General features: G+C 41.6%; 1 protein-coding gene across 6 annotated transcripts in view; it reads right to left on the minus strand.

Annotated features, from left to right (window-relative positions):
* LOC139280618 (protein mono-ADP-ribosyltransferase PARP11) overlaps positions 1–21,059 on the minus strand; it is a 58,048-nt gene that overhangs the window by 12,555 nt on the left and 24,434 nt on the right. For 5 of the 6 annotated variants that reach the window (XR_011596726.1, XM_070900179.1, XM_070900181.1 and 2 more), the window contains 2 exons: positions 11,064–11,184; positions 9,087–9,162 (listed from right to left, as the gene is read on the minus strand). Coding sequence is in view for 5 of the 6 variants with exons in the window: in XM_070900179.1 (XP_070756280.1) it covers positions 9,087–9,162; positions 11,064–11,184 (197 nt within the window). In the remaining variant the exon portion in view is untranslated. Of the gene's footprint in view, positions 1–9,086; positions 9,163–11,063; positions 11,185–18,149; positions 18,220–21,059 lie in introns of those variants that run through there. The other variant, XM_070900183.1, reaches the window with a different exon arrangement.

Here is a 21,059-nt window from a genome sequence, read left to right on the forward strand (position 1 = left end):
GCTAAAGGGAGCAAGGGGTAATGGAGAGAAAGCAGGAAAGGGGTACTGAGGTGAATGATCAGGCATGATCTTATTGAATGGTGGTGCAGGCTCGAAGGGCCAAATGGCCTACTCCTGCACCTATTTTCTATGTTTCTAGATTCTATACACTCTATGCACAGACATTATTTCTAACCTTTCCTTTATTCATTTGGGGTACTTTTCTTACATTTGTGCCCTCCCATTGCCATTTTATAATATGTCAATACAATCTAACACTACGTACTTTATCATAATTTATAATCCTGAAAACTTCTCAAGTGTCACTGCTTAGTCTTAAAAACATAGAAATTAGGTACAAGAGCAGGCCATTCAGCCCTTCGAGCCTGCACTGCCATTCAATAAGATCATGGCTGATCAATCAACCTCTACCCCTTTCCTGCTTTCTCTCCATACCCCTTGATCCCTTTGGCTGCAAGGGCCATATCTAACTCCCTTTTGAATATATCTAACGAATTGGCCTCAACAACTTTCTGCGGCAGAGAATTCCACAGGTTAACCACTCTCTGAGTGAAGAAGTTCCTCCTCATGGCTTACATCTTATTCTTAGACTGTGACCCCTGGTTCTGGAACTCCCCAGCAATGGGAACATTCTTCCTGCCTCTAACCTGTCCAATCCTGTCAGAACTTTATATGTTTCTATGAGATCCCCTCTCATTCTTCCAAACTCCAGTGGATACAAGCCTAGTTGATCCAGTCTCTCCTCATGTCAGTCATGTCATCCCGGGAATCAATCTGGTGAACCTTCGCTGTATTTCCTCAATAGCAATGTCCTTCCTCAGATTAGGAGACCAAAACTGAACACAATATTGCAGGTGTGGCCTCACCAAGGTTCTGTACAACTGCATTAAGACCTCCCTGCTGCTATACTCAAATCCTCTAGCTATGAAGGCCAACATGCCATTTGCCGCCTTCACCACCTGCATGCCAAAACTTCAATGACTGATGTACCATGACACCCAGGTCTCGTTGCACCTCCCCTTTTCCTAATCTGTCACCATTCAGATAATATTCTGTCCTGTTTTTGCCACCAAAGTGGATAACCTCACATTTATCCACATTATACTGCATCTGCCATGCATTTGCCCACGCACCTAACCTGTCCAAGTCACCCTGCAGCCTCTTAGCATCCTCCTCACAGCTCACACCGCCACCCAGCTTAGTGTCATCTGCAAACTTGGAGATATTACATTCAATTCCTTCATCTAAATCATTAATGTATATTGTAAATAGCTGGGGTCCCAGCACTGAACCCTGTGGCACCCCACTGGTCACTGCCTGCCATTCTGAAAAGGACCCGTTTATTCCGACTCTTTGCTTCCTGTCTGCCAACCAGTTCTCTATCCACGTCAGTACATTACCCCCAATACCATGTGCTTTAATGTTGCACACTAATCTCTTATGTGGGACCTTGTCAATAGCCTTTTGAAAGTCCAAATACACCACATCCATTGGTTCTCCCTTGTCCACTCTATTAGTTACATCCTCAAAAAATTCTAGAAGATTTGTCAAGCATGATTTCCCTTTCATAAATCCACGCTGACTAGGACCAATCCTGTCACTGCTTTCCATATGCGCTGTTATTTCATCTTTAATAACTGATTCCAACATTTTCCCCACGACCGATGTCAGGCTAACCGGTCTATAATTCCCTGTTTTCTCTCCCTCTTTTTTTTAAAAAAAAGTGGTGTTACATTAGCTACCCTCCAGTCCATAGGAACTGATCCAGAGTCAATAGAATGTTGGAAAATGATCACCAATGCATCCACTATTTCTATGGCCACTTCCTTAAGTACTCTGGGATGCAGCCCATCAGGCCCTGGGGATTTATAGGCCTTCAATCCCATCAATCTTCTCAGCTCTACTGGAAAATTCCAAACTTCTCAAATCACTCCTCATAATTGTAACTATTTATATCTTGTAACATCGATGCTACATTTTTTCCACTGCTTTTACATCCTTTTTTGTCTAATGTTTGCTTTTGTATTCTACTCTAGATACAAAAACAAGGATTTCATTAGCCGTTTGTATATGATTGATGTGGGCCTTAAAATACGGCCTCTCCGGGTGCATACATCCGAAGAGGCCACGCAAATGCTTGCTTTTGCAATCTGTCAACATTTGTTTTGACAGATCGCACACATCCCCACAGGAAGGACATCCGCGGGGCAGAGATTGGGCTATTTGCCCAACTCTTGCCTGGCGATTGTCCTTCAAACTCTGGTGCCTGATAAAAGCAGGAGTACAACAAAAGCAGGAGTACAACCTTCTTTTACCAGCATAAGAGTTTTAAATCTTGGAAAAATATAATTTAATCAATAATTTTTATATTAAAAACCCTGTCCATTAAGGTAAATTTATATTTAACCTTAATAAACAATAAAACAATTTTTTAATGAAACATTTAGTTACTTAAAATTAATTGAAATTGAATGTGAGGTGTTGTTTTATTTATTGTGTTGTGTTTGTAGGGGGTTATTCTCATTGATAGTAATGGGAGCTCGTACAAACGGAGTTCTCATCATCAATGAGAATACTACATGTTAATTGGTGGTCCAGGCCCATGTGATGCCAGGATACGAATATGTACCTGGAAGACATGTTCCTATACGCTGGACTGTGAAACTAGCCTCCGACCGCATTCCTACGTTCTTCCGGGACCACCAGGTATTTTTGTAATTTTTTTTCCAGTTGGAGGTGTTCGCTCGAAGGAAGCCTCCGACAGCAATTTCCCCCCTGATGTATGTTTCTTTTATTTGTTCTTGGGAAGTGGGCAGTATCTATTGCCTGAGGGCACTGAGTCAACAACATAGTTTGGGGCTGGAGTCACATGTAGGCCAGAGTGCTGTTGGGAAGGCTTTAAACTAAGTTGGTAGGGGGATGGCTACCAGGATGTAGCATTAGAAAGGAGAAACAAAGATCACATTAATTGGGAGCGATGGATAGCACTAAAGTAAGAAATAGTAAGGTTTTAGATGGGGTTAGACGAAGAACACAGGATGGTCTAAGATGGGTTTACAGTGTATGTATGTGAACGCACGAAGCAACGAAGCATAGTAAATAAGGTTGGTGAGCTGCAGGGAATACAATGCCGTGGCAATAACGGAGACCTGGCTCAAAAAAGGGCAGGATTGATTATTAAATATAGCTGGATATAAGGTGTTCAGGAAAGATAGGAGGTAGTGTGGCAGAACAGGTTAAGGAGAATGTTGCAGTGCTGGAGAGAAAGGATGTCTTGAAGGGGTTAAGGACAGAATCTATATGGCTAGAGTAAAGAAATAGTAGAGGTGACGTTACACTACTAGATGTATTCTATAGGCCACCAACTAGTGGGAAAAATATGGAGGAGCAAATTTGCAGAGAAATTACAGAGAGATGCAAGAACTATAGAGTAGTGATAATGGGGGATTTCAACTATCCTAATATAGACTGAGATAATAATAGTGTAAAGGGCAGAGAAGGGGAAGAACTTCTGGTGTGTGTGCAAGTGAACTTTCTTGATCAGTATGTTTCCAGCCCGACGAGGGAGGAGGCATTGTTGGATCTGGTTCTGGGGAATGCGGTAGGTCAAGTGGAGCAAGTGTCGGTAAGTGAACATTAGGGAACAGTGATCATAGTATCATAATGTTTAGATTAGCTATGGAGAAAGATAGGGAACAACTATAGAATAAAAATACTTAATTAGAGGAAGGCAAATTTCAGTGGGATAAGAACAGATCTGGCGCAGGTAAATTGGAATTAAAGATTGTCAAGCAAAATTGTAGTGAAACAATGGGCTGCCATTAAAGCGGAAATCGTTCGGGCCAGTTGTGGTACAGTCTCACTAGGGGGAAAGGTAGGGCAACTAAAGTCAGATCTCCCTGGATAACGAAAGAGATAGAGAGTAAGATGAAGCAGAAAAAGAGCGCGTAAGACAGATATCAGGTGTTTTGTAAACAGACATGACTCCATGCGTGTTATGAACTTGCGCTATGCGGGCTGCTGTCACTGCTATGTTCTCCGGTGACAAATTCTGAGCCATTCACCTGGTGTTTCATTTTGATATGTTATTGCGGGACAAGGAGTAATGCAGAGGCAAATTAAAGAACACTAGACAGGATACTTACCATAGTGGTAGGCCTTCGGTAAGTAGGGCTACTGTAGTCTGTACCTGGCTAGACTAGGCCTAGGCTAGCCTATGTTGTTGAATAGCAGAAATTCAAGTTCAGTGAATTGTTAATTAAATGGATATTTCGGTTTATGATTACCCTTAATGTTAGATAAAGTCAGGTAATATTGGATTTTGAAAGTTATTTTTCTTGTTTTTTAGTATTATCTTTTATAGTTTGTGTTAATAAGTTGTTTCTTTTAAATGTTTTGGCTTTTTCAATTGCATTAAATATTGCTTTATTTTTGGAATTACATTTTTAAAATTATTGTTGCGAGTGGTCCTTCACGAAACTAAAATGCATCAAGGCTGAGGTCAGGAACTGAATGGGACAAGATCGATTTAATAGTCTTTCAATCATGAGCATCAAGAGCGAAGTACTGAGATTACTTGACTTCTCAAAAATCATTGACGAATTTAGCTTACAAAAATCTAGGCAAAGACCAATGTAACGTTATACTTGTAGTCGCCTCGGTGGATAAAATGGAATGCAACTGACAAATGATGGTCTTCCAAAAAAATTGTGCTCTCTTGTTCTAAATTGTTGTCATTGTCGATTTAGTTTTAAAACGTAAGGATTTAAAAAAAATTAAAGCGTTGTTGTTCACTGTTTATACAGAGTTTCATCAAGGTATCGGTTTGTTTGGAAACATAATAAAATATTAAATGAGTGTCGTCATAGTATCAGAGAACAAAACCTGAGACGTAGACCTGATGCATACTCAGTATAGTGCCCTGTGACTTAGCTCACTAATGTCATTTACTGCAGTATGTTGTTGGTATGGTTCTTAATGAATACTTTGCATCTGTTTTCACAAAGGAAAGGGGCAATGCAGATACTGCTATCAAGGAGGAGTGTGAAATTCTGGATGATATAAACATAGTGAGGGGAGTTATTAAGTATTAAGGGGTTTAGCAGCTTTGAAAGTGGATATGTCCCCAGGCCCGGATGAAATGCATCCCAGGCAGTTGAGCGAAGTAAGAGAGGAAATAGCAGAGGCCTTGACCATCATTTTCCAATCCTCTTTGGATTTGGGCATGGTGCCGGACGACTGCTAATGTGGTACCCTTGTTTAAGAAGGGAAAAAGGGATAGGCCGAGTAATTACAGGCCTGTCAGCCTAACCTCAGTGGTGGGAAAATTATTGGAAAACATCCTGAAAGACAGGATAAATCTACATTTGGAAAGGCAAGGATTAGTCAGGGACAGTCACAACAGATTTATTAAGGGATGATAGTGTTTGACTAACGTGATTGAATTTTTCGAGGAGGTAACCAGGAGAGTCGATGAGGGTAGTGTGTACGATGTAGTGTATATGGACTTTAGCAAAGCTTTTGATAAGGTCCCACATGGTAGACTGGTCGTGAAGGTTAAAGCCCATCGGATCTAAGGCAAAATGGCAAGTTGGATCCAAAATTGGCTTGGAGTTAGGAAGCAAAGGGTAATGGTTGATGGATATTTGTGTGGCTGGAAGGATGTTTCCAGTTGGGTTCTGCAGGGCTTAGTACTGGGTCTCTTGCTTTTTGTAGTATACATCAATGATCTAGATTTGAACATAGGGAGTATGATTAAGAAGTTTGCAGATGACACTAAAATTGGCTGTGTGGTTGATAATGAAGAGGAAAGTCATGGACTGCAGAAGGATATCAATCTACTGGTCAGGCGGCCAAAAACCGCACTAAGTGGAGGAGGAACATCTGGGAGGGCGCTGAACACCAAGTCTCGTCACCAAGAGCATGCAGAAAGCAAGTGCAGCCAGCAGAAGGAGCGTGCAGCAAACCAGACTCCCCACCCATCCTTTCCTTCAAAGACCATCTGTCCCATCTGTGACAGAGACTGTAATTCCCGTATTAGACTGTTCAGTCACCTAAGAACTCACTTTGAGTGGAAGCAAGTCTTCCTCGATTTCGAGGGACTGCCTATGATGATGGTCAGGTGGGCAGAGCAGTGGCAAATGGAATTTAATTCAGAGAAGTGTGAGGTAATGCACTTTGGGAGGCCTAATAAGGAAAGGGTATACACATTAAGCAGTAGGCCACTTAGAAGTGTAGATGAACAAAGTGCATGCTTGTCTACAGATCCCTGAAAGTAGCAGGCCAGATGGATCAGGTGGTTAGAAGGCATACGGAATGCTTGCCTTTATTGGCCGAGGCATAGAATACAAGAGCAGGGAGGTTATGCTTAAATTGTATAATACTCTGGTTAGGCCACAGCTGGAGTACTGCGTGCAGTTCTGGTCACCATATTATCGGAAGGACATAGAAAACATAGAAAGTAGGTGCAGGAGCAGGCCACTCAGCCCTTCGAGCCTGCACCACCATTCAACACTAGAGAGGGTGCAGAGCAGATTTACTAGGATGCTGCCAGGAATGGAGAATCTTAGCTATGAGGACAGATTGGATAGGCTGGCTTTGTTCTCATTGGAACAGAGAAGGTTGAGAGGAGACCTCATTGAGGTGTACAAAATTTTGAGGGGCCTGGATATAGTGGATAGCAAGGGCCTATTTCCCTTGGTGGAGGGGTCAATTACGAGGGGGCCTAGTTTTAAGGTGGTTGGTGGAAGGTTCGGAGGGGATTTGAGGGGCAGCTTCTTCACGCAGAGGGTTGTGGGGGTCTGGAACTCACTGCCTGGAAGGGTGGTGGATGCAGAAACCTTCACCACATTTAAAAGGTGCTTGGATGGGCGCTTAAAGTGCCGTAACCTGCAGGGTTACGGACCTAGAGCTGGTCAGTGGGATCAGGCTGGATAACCTCTTGTTGGCTAGCGCAGATACGATGGTAAGTACTGCAGGGAATCTAATACGGTCAGTGATCTTCTGGACTAGTTTTGAACGTCTGGATGGATCGGAGAGGAATTTTCCCAGATTTTTTCCCCCAATTGGCCTGGAAGAGAGGGGGGGGGTGGGGGGTGGGGGGAGGAGAAAGAGTGGGTTAGGTGCAGGAACCGGGAGGGAGGCTATTCGGCCTCGGATAGGGGAGCAGACCGGCAGATCACTTGGTTGGGGGAGTGGACCAGCAGATCACTTGGTTGGGGGAGGGGGGGGGGAGTGGCCCGGCACGTCACTTGGTTGGGGGAGGGAGGGGGAGCAGACCGGCAGGTCACTCGGCCAGGGCTAGGGGAGCAGACCAGGAACCCTTCGGCCTGGGATAGGGGCGCAGTTCGGCTTTGGGGGTGGGGGAGGGGGGAAAGACTTATATAATTGGAGGTAAGTTGCTGCAATGTATTTTAATGTGTTAAGTTGATGCAATGTGTTTTAATGTGTTGGGAGCTAGCTGTATGTTTCACTTTGCAGCCTCAGCTCAAATTGTGTCCCCGGTTATCGTGGCAGCCCGATCTTTTTGGTGCAGATCCACCCCCAAAACTAAAGGACAAGTTAGGCTGCGTCAAAATGAAGAAATCAAATGGGGAAGCTTGGAACCTTTTTTGTTTGCCGTACTTGGGGCCCCAAAAAACCAGGCATAACTCTTCAAGTATGCCAAAAAAAAAGCTTTGGGGAAAATTGAGCCCCAGGAGTTGAATAAGAGTCCCAATTCTGGGCAGTTTCTACTATCAGTTGACTTGACGTCCTGGACAGTACACCAGAAAAACAATTAGTATCATCCAGAGGTAGAAATTAGTCCAAGCTAATAGTACGAAATGGGGTCATAATGAGTCAGCAGCCAGTTTTACAGCCCGTCCAATTTCCTTTTCCAGTGACTTCAATTATGCAGAATACAGGTACTAGCAAATCTTTTGCGCACGCTCTCCAAGCCTTTCCGTTGTGTGCTGCCCAGAATTGGACACAATACTCCAGCTGAGTAACCAGTGATTTATAAAAGGTTTGGCACACTTTCCTTGCTTATGAACACTATTCCTCTATTTATAAAGCCAAGGATCTCATTTGCTTTTTTTTTTAAAAAGCCTTCTCAACTAGTCCTGCTACCTTCAAAGATTTCTGTGGGTAAACCTCCAGTCCTCTCTGTTCCTGCAAACCTTTAAAATTGTACCATTTAATTTATATTACCTCACCACAATATTCCTTCCAAAAGCACACTTCGCACTTCTCTGAAATTGTTCGTCAGAACACCAGGAGAACTCCCTGCTCTTTTTGGAATAGTGCCATGGCAGGTTTCAAGTCCATCAAACAGGCAGGTTTAACATTGCAACCAAATGAGGGCACCTCTGACAATACAGCACTCAGTACTAATTTAAGCCTAGACTATGTGCTCAGGTCCAGGAATGGGGCTTGAACCCACCCACAGTTTTCCAATTCAAAGACAAGAGTCCTGCCAACCAAGCCGAAAAGACACTCCCTTCTGGTGCTTCTACAATCCCAGCACTTTCCTCCTCTAGCAAAACTGAGGCAAAGTTCTTATTTTGTTTCCATGCCATTCCTACATTCTCTACAAACTTCTCCTTTCATCCCTTAGCAGCTGTAACCTTACCGTGACTATCTTTTTAATAATGTGCCAAGAGCCTTTTTATTGTCCTTTATGTTTTATTCCAATTATCTCTCGTACTCTTTCTTAGCCTTTCTAATCTCTCTTTGTAACTTTTCTACATTTTTTAGATTTGTCTGGAATTCATTTTTATTATCTCCCAGTAAGCAATAAATGCTTTCTTCATATGTAAATTTGATCTAATCCCACTGTTCATTCATGGAACCTTAGCCTTCAATATACTAAACTTGTACTCTTCCCATCTCTTTATATATTTCCCATAACAGTTTCGGTTTGCCAAATTTCTCATTTAACCATAGGCCCCCTACTGCTTTACTTGATGGGTAACAAAGTTCATTCAAAGGGTTTAAAGATCGTGAGGTCACCACTGTCGATTTATCAACCAATAAGGAATTTGCAGTCGATTATTAGGAAATGTTCACATTATCTCTACGCATTCTTCTTGTCAGACAATACCAACCTGAAAGCAGTGACAGAGTAAGCCGCGCGTTTCACTGGCCGCTGCTTCCCTGTTGCGATATTGGTTTGTTTCATTGCTGCAACAAAACACAGTCCATCATTGGCACATGCAATTTGCCAGTCCAATCATCATACCGAAACGTGAACTTGGCTCGTCTACATCCAAAATCACAGATAGACCAAGAGAGAAAATTAAAGAAAATGACTTAAGAGAATCATGACTTGTAGATCGGAGTGAACAGAATAATAAAACTTGGGATAAATGATCATGTCCTTCAATTAAATTGCTATTTCAATTATCTTACTTTTCCAGTAAAAATGTGATACATCATCTGCAAATGCATTAGTCACGACTTTGCTTTTCCTAGTTCCAAGCCCAACCACAACGGGCGACAGTAGCTGACCATATGAAGAAAGTAGTGAAAACATGTTAAAAGTATGTAAAATCATGGGATATGCGTGGCAGAAAAACCTAAAAAACGTAAAAAGTAGGACATATCAGGAGAAAAGCAATATGGGGGAATCTAATGTGAAGAATTAGAATGTAGCACACTGGGGTTCGGTTAAGCTGCAAATGAAGAGGTGGAATATGGTACAGTTACGTTGTTTGAAGGAGCTGCCTAGTGGAATCTTGGTTCTTCCTTGCAGAAAGACTGGTGGAGGAAGGGATAGAAAAGCTACCCAACAATCGGGAAAACAAGGATCTAATTCTACCTCTGGATCTCACTTAAGTTTATAAATCATTTAAGCTTGATGTTGACAGTAGTTTAACCCCTTCCATTATTCCATATAGCTTGTGCATAAAACATCTACATCTCCACCCTCGGTTATTTAGGTGCTGACTTGTACTGGAGCAGTAAATTTTCTGGTACCGTGTTCATTTGGACTCCTCTCCCTGGCTACTGAGGCTGAACCAAACTGTTAGCAACACTGGCATTCTATTTGACCTTGAGCTGAGCTTCCGACCACATATCCACTGCTTCATTAAGACTGCCGACTTCCACCTCTGTAACATCGTCCGTTTCCACCCTGCCTCAGCTCATCTAGTGCTGAAACCCTCATCCATGCCTTTGTTACCTCTGGACTCAACTATTCCAACACATTCCTGGCCGGCCTCCCACCTTGCACTCTGCAAACTTGAACTCATCCAAAACTCTACTGCCTGAATCCCAACTCACACCGAGTCCCATTCACTCATCACCCCTGTGCTCGTTGACCTACATTGTCATCCAGTCAGCAACGCATGAATTTAAAATTCTCATCCTGGTGTTAAAATCCCTCCATGGCCTCGGCCCCTCCCTATCTCTAACCTCCTGCAGCCGTACAACCCTCCGAGATCTCTGCGCTCCTCCAATTCTGGCCTCTTGTACATCCCTGATTTTAATCGCTCCACCATTGGTGGCTGTGCCTTCAGCTGCCTAGGCCCCAAGCTCTGGAATTCCCTCCCTAAATCTCACTGCCTCTCTCTCTCCTCCTTTAAGACGCTCCTTAAAAGCTACCTCTTTAAACCAAGCTTTTGGTCATCTGTCCGAATACCTCATGTGGCTCGGCATCAAGTATTGCTTGGTAACACTCCGGTGAAGCTCCTTGGGACTTTTACTGCATTAAAGACGATATAAAAATGCAGTTGTCGAGAACCTAGACTGTGAATGCTGGCAGGCTGTTGATTGTACAAGGCATTATCCTGTCCGTACTCAATGTCCACACACAAGCACATCGCAGGAGGGTGATTGGAGAGCAATCAGCAGTGGGAACCCAAACTGTTTTCCCATTCCAGCCCGCCAATGCTTCTTCTGCCAGTCTGGTTTAGTGTAGATTAAATTCAGATCTCTTCAGGGTATTCTTTGTGCCAGCTTGATTTCCATGCATTTTCCATTTTAAACCACCAATCGTACATTGGCATTGAATCAATTTGCATTTGTAACAACCATTAGTGCAATCAAGTAAACAAATAGATCCATTCGGCAGGGAATGTTACCTCTGAAATCTAATGTGTAGTTGTATTTTGCAGTAGAAAATGAAACACTGCCATGTGAATTCATCCTGAAAAGCCTTTCAATATCTTCACTGCTCACAGAACATGGAACATTGGGGTCCCTCTGAAATAAACATAAAAATTCCTAAGAAAGCAAAATGGATATTAACCCCTCACTTCACCACCACCCAAGTTACCTTGTGAATGCAGGTAAAAATGTGCCAAAAATAAATCTTTCTGCAGTGACGTAATTTTTTTAGATCTGTGCAATTTGATTTGCTGAAAATGAGCTTTTAAAGCTAGTTTGTATAAAACTCCCACCGTTAAAATGTATATTGGGAGAAAAGTACATTTTAATTTATGTTACAAAAGATTTCGAATAGATAGTAACAAAGTAAAAAAGTTTAATTAAAAATAGATTTAGAAGTGGAACACCAAGAAAATGCAGCAGAGGCAGTTACCTCACCTGAAAGTACTGACCCTTGCTGGGGTACAGTCCCACAAGCCCCGGGGGGGGGGGGGGGGGTGGGGGGGGAAGAAGAGCGGGGACGTGGACAGGACAGCCCCACAGGGTACTGATCTATGCTGGAATACAGTCCCAAAGGTGCCATCCGTACACTGCACCTCTGCAAGTGGCCACTGATTATGTATGTATCTAGACAGTGAGTGTTGCCAAGCTAATTGATCATGTGGCACATCACTGGCACGATGGGACAAATGTAGTGCATCACAGGGATGCCCGATTCGGTTCTCTCAAAACATTGGTAACACAGCTAACTCATCAGAGACCAAGTATTGAATCAGACATTTTTAAAACATGCTTTAAGTATTTATGTTAGTTTATAAGGTCAGTAATATTGGCAATGACATTTCAGTGATGGCAGTTCAGGATTAGGCAGAAACATTGTGTGTTTTTGGAACATCATTTTTAGTGAACAATATTACAAAGCTTATCAACTGAGAACCGTAATGTTTTATGAAATGACATTTCCCTTTGAAGAAGTGAAATCCAGTGTTAAAATAACTACCCGATACTAAATGGAATTTTTTCCCCATTATATGAACTATTCATTTGCAATGAAATTCCAAAACATATGGTTTTGCCCATGAAGCACAATGGAATGTGATTCACAAATCAACAACTCCAATACCCCACTCTCCCATTTTCTCGATTTATGCAATCCATTGGTCAGGAATACTCGGTCTGAAAGCTCCTAATATCATGAAATTATGTTGAATAAAATTTCTCTGCAAGGCGTTTCACACTAGCAGGAATAATGAACGAATTTAGCAGTGAAAATACTAATAAAGTTAATAACTGATACAGCAATATATATTCAAGATTTATCAGAGAAGCCCCCAAAAATTACTTACATTATTTTACGTTCCACTTTATGATGAACACAAGTTACAGAAAAAGGTTTCTCCTCATCTCTGTCCTACATCTCTTACAGTTAATCTTGTATCTATGTCCCCTCATTCCAGACCCCTTGATCACTGGAAACAGTCTGTTTCTATCTACTCTGTCCCAACCCTTCAGAATTTTAATCACCTCTATCAAATCACCCCTTAATCTCCTAATGAGAACAGTACCATTGTACAATGTTGATTGATTTCATGGGGGAAGCCAACACTAAATTGGTAACCACATTCTTAATCCTAACCTTATTCATAAAGGTTACAAGAATGACTGTCGTGGCAAATGGAAGAATTCACAGTAATGATGTTGGGACAGGTGCCCAGCACATTTGGTTAGAGTGCATTGTTGGGGCAGATGGATGGATCTTTACTCTGCATCTAACCCATCCCACCCTGGACTTTGGATTGCTTGATGTTCATGTGCAAAACATGTTCCATTTCCAAGTACCAAACTCCCAGGCCTTGATGAGGATGAGAAATTTACAAGTTTCTTCTAAGAAAAAAAACTTGTAAATTTTTATGCCACTCAATTTTTGAGATGCATTAGCAAAATTGCTAATTAACTTTTTTTTCAAAAAAGCAACAATTACTTAGATTGAAAAAAATAAATCTAAATACACATGTTGAAGGATGAATTTTGTTAAATACATTGAGGTAATATGAAAGGTCATATTCTATTTAATTGGATTTGCCCGTGTACAGTTATTCCAATAATGCCTAAATGTTTAATTCGATATAAGTTACTAACTGTTTTTGAAGATGATCTCCTAGTCTAGAAAACCAGATCATACTTTATACCCCCTGAAAGGCAAGGATAAAGTGTGAGAGATTCGCAAGGCTTAGTTGGTTTTTAGAATACCTGTTTTACTATCTTTATCAGTAATGGATTTATAATCGTGTGTAAGAATTAAATGTAAAAGTCTGTAATTGTCAACTACATGCAATGGTAACCTGAATATTAGACATGTAACCTTTTTGTCTATAATTAAAGTCTGTGAGGAAACCATAACCCAGACAGCCTGGGGGGGGGGGGGGAAAGAGAAAGAAAACTATTATAGTTGAATAGGGAAGCGGTGGGTGAATGAATGAAAGTTGGATATTAGCCAACAGTAAGGATGGAACATAAAGTGGAGCTAGCCTGGGAACCAAGGTCAGTTGTTGTTATAACCATGTTGGAATGTTGTGACAAGAAAAGATAGAGGACTGGTGTCTAGCTGTAAGCTGAAACACTGACCTTTCACAGAACCATCAATTGCACTGTATTTCTCTAGTATGGAGACATATTCTTTTGCGTTCCCATAACTGTCCCAGATACCAGTCTTGGTCAAAAACAGATGATGTCATAGGACCAGGGCCGAGCAGATGTACTGTGTGCGTGGCATCTTCACGATTGGATTTTGGGGAATTGGGTGTAAGGTTATAAGAACCTGGTCCCAACAGCCACAAAAGGTACAAGATTTCAGGAAGAATCTAGCGGACACCTGAGACACGAGAAGCAGAGGTTGCAGCGGACTCGGTCATAACTTCTATACAGAGCACAATGGGGTAACACAAGTCTCAATTGTACTCTAAACAGCTGGTCGAATACTGTAATTCATTAAGTCTTGCTTATGCTGAATAAAGTTTAATCACTGTCACTAATACGGGTCAACTTTAAACCTCTTGGAATCAGGGTCCCTTTGAGATCCTTACAAATTGGTGAGCCTAAGCCAGGAGCTGAATTACAGTGATTCTTTCTCAACTATTCGGTACAAGTAAGATCCTAGCACTGGTGGAGTTACCGCAACGTAGCCAGTTAAGGAAGGGAACCTTCGGGAATATAGAGCATTGCCACCCGCCAGTTGGAAAACGAGTTCGTAGAAATGGCGGGCTCGACAGATGTTGAGCATGCCAGGGATAAAGAGTTTGGCAAGTTATGCGTAACTGATTTAGTATCGTTTGACAATCCGGAAAGGAACCCATAATCAGAAGACAATAGAGTGGGTCCAGAGTCCAGAATCTCTGGGAAAGATCAAATTGGATAAAAGGAAGCATCTATCGGCTTATGCATCCCACTATTGCGCACAGCATGGTGAAATAAGAGAAGGGGAACATTTGCGAGCGCAGAAAATGAGAGGGGGAAAAAGAACAGCAGCACCTAGAAACCAGGAATGGTGATCTAAGCTGTATGCTAACCCATCTGGAAACTTAGCAAATAAAGGAAAAGAACAAAGGTGGACGAGGAAAAAATGTTCATAATTGGGGTAAAGCCAATTTTGTTGAGCTGAGATGAGATTTGACCAAAGTGAACTGGAAACGGCTACTTGATGGTAAATCAGTGTCAGAGAAGTGGGAGGCATTCAAGGAAAAGATCTTGAGGGTATACAGCAAGTATATTCCCTTAAAAAAAAGGTTGGGGCTAACAAATTTAGAGCCCCCTGGATGTCAAGAAACATACAGGGTAAGATAAAGAAAAAAAGGGAAGCTTATGACAGATACTGGGAACTCAAAACTGCAGAAACTCTAGAGAAGTATAAAAAGTGCAGGGGTGCAATTAAAAAAGATATCAGGAAGCAAAGAGAGAGCATGAAAGAATGTTGGCAAGTAAAATCAGAGAAAACCCAAAGATGTTTTATAAATACATTAAGAGCAAGAGGATAACTAGAGAAAGAGTGAGGCCTAAGAGACACCATAAAGGAAATCTGTGTGTGGAGGCAGAAGATGTGGGAATGATTCTTAATGAATACTTTGCATCTGTTTTCACAAGAGGGGGGCAATGCAGACATTGCAATGAGGGAGGAGGATTGTGAAATATTCGACAAGATAAAACATAGACAGAGAGGAAGTATTAAGGGACTTAGCAGCTTTGAAAGTGAATAAATCCCCAGGCCCGGATGAAATGTATCCCAGGCTGTTAAGAGAAACAAAAGAGGAAATAGCAGAGGCTCGGACCATCATTTTCCAATCCTCTCTGGCTACAGATGTGGTGCCAGAGGACTGGAGGACTGGAGGACTGTTAATGCTGTACCTTGCTTTAAGCAGGGAGAAAGGGATAGACCGAGTAATTACATGCCAGTCAGCCTAACCTCAGTGGTGGGAAAATTATTGAAAAAAATCTTGAGGGACAGGATAAATCTTACTTTGGAAAGACATGGATTAATCAAGGACAGTCAGCATGGATTTGTTAAGGGAAGGTCGTGTCTGACTAATTTGATTGAATTTTTCGAGGAGGTAATCAGGAGGGTTGAAGAGGGTAATGTGTATGATGTAGTGAATATGAATTTTAGCAAAGTTTTTGATAAGGTCCCACATGGCAGACTGGTCATGAAAGTAAAAGTCCATGGGATCCAGAGCAAAGTGGCACATTGGATCCAAGATTAGCTCAGAGACAGAAAGCAAAAGGTAATGGTTGATGGGTGTATTTGTGACTGGAAGGCTGTTTCCAGTGGGGTTCCACAGGGTTCAGTGCTGGGTCCCTTGCTTTTTGTGGTATATATCAATGACTTGGACTTGAATGTTGGGGGTATGATTAAGAGGTTTGCAGATGACACTAACATAGGCTGTGTGGTTGATAATGAAGAAGAAAGCTGCAGACTGCAGGAAGAGATCAATCAACTGGTCAGGTGGGCAGAACAGTGGCAAATGAGGTAATGCATTTGGGGAAGTCTAACAAGACAAGGGAATACACATTAAATGGTACGACACTGAAAAGTGTAGAGGAACAAAGGGACCTTGGAGTGCAAATCCACAGATCCCTGAAAGTACCAGGCCAGGTGGATAAGGTGGTTAAGAAGGCATATGGAATACTGGCCTTTATTAGTCGAGGCATGGAATATAAGAGCAAGGACATTATGCTTGAACTGTATAAAACACTGGTAAGACCGCAGCTGGAATACTGTGTTACTGTGTACAGTTCTGGTCATCACGTTACAGGAAAGATGTGATTGCACTAGAAAGGGTACAGAGGAGATTTAAAAGAATGTTGTCTGGACTGGAGAATTTTGGCTATGAGGAAAGATTGGCTGGGTCTGTTTTCTTTGGAACAGAGTAGGCTGAGGGGAGACCTGATTGAGGTATATAAAATTATGAGAAGCCTAGATAGAGTAGATAGGAAGGACCTGTTTCCCTTGGCAGAGAGGTCAACAACCAGGGGGCATAGATTTAAAGTAATTGGGGGGAGGTTTAGAGGCGATACGAGGGGAAATGTCTTCACCTAGATGACTCATTGCCTGACAGGGTGGTAGAGGCATAAACCCTCACCACATTTAAAAAGTACTTGATACACACTTAGAGTGCTGTAACCTATAAAACTACAGACCAAGAGCTGGAAAGTAGGATTAGGCGGGATAGCTCTTGGTTGGCTGGCACGGACATGATGGGCCAAAATGGCCTCCTTCAGTGCTGTAAATTTTGATGATTCTATGAGTAGGGAGTTAGAGAATCAAAACGAACTACTCAAATGACAGTTCAAAAGGGAAAGAAAATAAATTTAAAGTTGAAACCGGCACTGAAGCCGATGGTATATCCTGCCAGCTTCTGTGCTAAGAAAAAAAAACACAAGAATTATCGAGTGAAAGGAAACTTAAAGGATGCTGGAATATCAGTTTGTGAGAAAGTGTGTGTTAAAGTGTGGAAGTTTTCCTCACTATGAATGTTTAAGAAGTTACAGCATTTATTTTGCCTGAAAGTGTGTCCTTGGCTCCACCCACAGTTCTGTGCACAGAGCCTTTGCAGTATTTCGAAGTTGCATGAATATGTGAATATGGTCAAGTATTTAATTTCAGTTTTCAGATTGTGCACCCAGAATTGGAAAAAACTTGGAATTACATTTTAAGTTAAAGACAACGGTGTGGATTTATTTGAACTAATATTTACTTGTGCAACTGGGAAAAGTAGTTATCAAGATCAATTTTCAAAGCACTGTGTTTTTAATTGGATTACAGGAAAAAAAAATGCTACTGCTTACGCAGCCTAAATTAAAAATGGGTGGTCTTGAAGTTTAATAACAAACATCAGAAATTAAAAATTGGGTGCAGAGAAAACGGATAAAGTAGTCTATGATGGAATAAAGGAGAAAGGGGAAGATTCTGTCCCCTTCCTACAGCTAAAAGAATTTAATCTAAGTGCCGTCTTTCCTGATAAGAATGTTTTTTTTTTTAAAGTTACTAATGATTTCTGCTCTTTTAACAGATTTTTAAAAAATTCCTAAGAAAGTTTTGAAGGTACAAAGCCTTTTGAAAAAAAGTTTGGTTCTTTTCTTATGAAGTGACACAATTGCATGCGTCTGACAATATTTTGCTCCGCCTTCTTAAACCTACAAAGGAGTTAACCCTTTCCACTGAAGGCCTTTTTTGTTTTAAGTTCACCAAGCAACAACTTTTGTATTGCTGAATGTAAATTTATATATTGGACATTATTAAATTTAAGTTTCTTAATTTTAAGTGGATATTTTCCCACAGTGACAGAAGAAATGTTATAAATTGACAAATTAATCCCTTGGGCTCGTCAGCAGAGCCATAATGGATTCTCTGTTTTCTTTTCTTTTAAATAGGTGGTCACTGCATGAATATTGATGGCGCAGTAAGAGATCCAGCAGTTTAAGGAATTAAACATTTATCTGCAGACATCAAAAATCACAGCATGGGAACGATTTGGACTAAAAGCCTTTGCCTTTCAAAAGCTTGGACTTACCCTATTGAGGGTTATTTGTTATCTTGCGAGACAGAGCGCTTGAGTGGGGAGATTTGGGAGTTACTAATTTCACGTGCTTCTGTCTCAGATGGAAAACCACCAAGCCTGAACATCATCTATTTCTGAAATTGGAATAGATAACATAAATTGAAAAAATAAAATAAAATTAATGAGTTACTGTTTCAAGCACTCGATCTTACTCACTGAAGTTTAAGGGGATAGTCAAATTGTCATTGGAAGAAACTGGTGGCAAGCAGTCTAAGTGGTCCTGCCAATTGCATCAAGGAAGTAAGTTTGGGGGTAAATAAAACTGAACATTGACAAAACCTTCAATACTGCCATTTGGATTTGGGATAATTTGGAAAATTGTGTGAACTACAGGCCAATTAGCCTGCATTAAGTCATCAGGAAAATGCTGTGAATCCATTATTAAGGAAGTGATAACAGGGCATTTAGAAAATCATAATATGAAAGGGAAATCATGTTTAACAAATTTATTAGAGCTTTTTGAGGATGTAACTGGCAGGGTCGATAAAGGTGAACCAGTGGATACAGTATGTTGAGATTTCCAAAAGGCATTCAATAAGAGGTTGCTACGCAAGATAAGGTCATAAGAACATAAACATAATAGGATCAGGAGTAGGCCACCTGGCCCCTCGAGCCTGCTCCACCATTTAATAAGATCATGGCTGATCTGATCATGGACTCAGCTCCACTTCCCTGTCCCCTCCCCATAACCCTTTATTCCCTCATCACTCAAAGATCTGTCTATCTCCACCTTAAATATATTCAATGACCCAGCCTCCACAGCTCTCTAGAGCAGAGAATTCCACAGATTTGCAACCCGCAGAAGAAATTCCTCCTCATCTCAGTTTTAAATGGGCGGCCCCTTATTCTGAGAATATGTCCCTTCGTTTTAGTTTCCCCTATGAGTGGAAATATCCTCTCTGCATCCCACCTTGTTGAGCCCCCTCAGTATCTTATATGTTTCGATAAGATCACCCCTCATCCTTCTGAACTCCAATGAGTATAGGCCCAACCTACTCAACTTATCTTCATAAGTCAACCCCCTCATCTCTGGAATCAATCGAGTGAACCTTCTCTGAACAGCCTCCAATTAAAGTATATCCTTCCTTAAATAGAGACCAAAATTGTACGCAGTACTCCAGGTGTGACCTCATCAATACCCTGTTCAGTTGTAGGACTTCTCTGCTTTTATACTCCTTCCCCCTTGCAAAAGGCCAACATTCCATTTGCCTTCCCAATTACTTGCTGTACCTGCATACAAACTTTGTGTTTCATGCACAAGGACCCCCAGTTCCCTCTGCACTGCAGCACTTTGCAATTTTTCTCCATTTAAATTATAATTTGCCTTTCTATGGTCTCATGGGGTTGGGGGTAATATATTAGCATGGATAGAGGATTGGTTAATGGACAAAAAACAGAAAGTCGAGATAAATGGCTCATTTTCCGGTTGGCAGGCTGTAACTAGGAAGGAGCCACAAAAATCAGTGCTTGGGCCTCAGCTATTTATGATCTATATTAATGACTTAGATGAAGGGACTGAGTGCAATGTATCCAAATTGGCTGATGATACAAAGCTAGGTGGGAAAGTAAGCTGTTAGGAGGACAGAAAGAGTCTGCAAAGGGATGTAGACAGGGAGTGAGTGGGCAAAAAAAGTGGCATATGGAGCATAATATGGGGAAATGTGAGGTTTATCACTTTGGTAAGAATAGATAAACATAATATTTTTTTAAATGGTGGGAAACTAATAAATCTTGGTGTTGTGAGATTTAGGTGTCCTTGTACAGGAAACAGAAAGCTAGCATGCAGGTTCAGCAAGCAATTAGGAAGGCAAAGGCATGTTGATCTCTTTTGCAAGGGGGTTGGAGTACAAGAGAAAGTAAGTCTTACTACAATTGTACAGGGGCTTTGGTGAAAGCACACCTGGAGTACTGTGCACCGTTTTGGTCTCCTTATCGGAGAAAGGACACACACATCTTAGAGACGGTGCAATGAAGGTTTACTAGTTTGATCCCTGTGTTGTCCTACGAGGAGAGATTGAGTGGACTGGGCCTATACATTCTGGAGTTTAGAAGAATGTGAGGTGACCTCATTGAAACATAAGATTCTGAGGGGGATTGACCGGGTAGAGGCTGAGAGGTTGAGGCTGGAGAGTCGAGAACTAGGGGGCATAGTCTTAGGATAAGGGGCTGGTCATTTAAGACTGGGAACAGGAGGAATTTCTTCACTCCGAGGGTTGTGAATCTTTCGAATTCTCTGCCTGAAAGGGCTGTGAATGCTCAGTCATTGAGTATAGTTGAGATCGATAGATTTTTGAACTCTAGGGGAATCAAGGGATATGGGGATCGGGCAGGAAAGTAGAGTTGAGGTTGAAGATCCGCCATTCAATAAGATCGTGGCTGAGCAGGCTCGAAGGGCCGTATGGCCTACTCCTACTCCTAATTCCTATGTTATGTTCAGGATGTAAGATAGAAACAGGAAAATTATCCTACCGAATGGAATTTTCCTAGCATTCTAGTGAAAGTCAGGAACGTGTAGATGAGAATAGTAAGTTGATAGTTTTCTCTTGGAGATGTTGATGTCCTTGCCCATGAACAATAAGAAAACTGCATTTGATAGCCTAACCACTACCCAAGACATTGGGACCATGCAGGGGGAGATGAGCAAAGATCTCCAGACACCCCACAATTTTTTGATATCATCTGAAAGCCCAAGAATGGTTTGTATCAGATGGCACGTGTGACAGAGTATTGTGATACCAGTGTGTACGTGCAAATGTGATTTGTTGTGTGTGAAGCAACTAGCATGCAGAAATGAATGGTGAATTTGCACTGATGTGGGATCCTTACAAGTAATAAATGGGAAGATCTCATCATAGTATGTGC

Source organism: Pristiophorus japonicus, chromosome 15 (assembly GCF_044704955.1).
Source record: "Pristiophorus japonicus isolate sPriJap1 chromosome 15, sPriJap1.hap1, whole genome shotgun sequence".
Classification (NCBI taxonomy): domain Eukaryota; kingdom Metazoa; phylum Chordata; class Chondrichthyes; family Pristiophoridae; genus Pristiophorus; species Pristiophorus japonicus.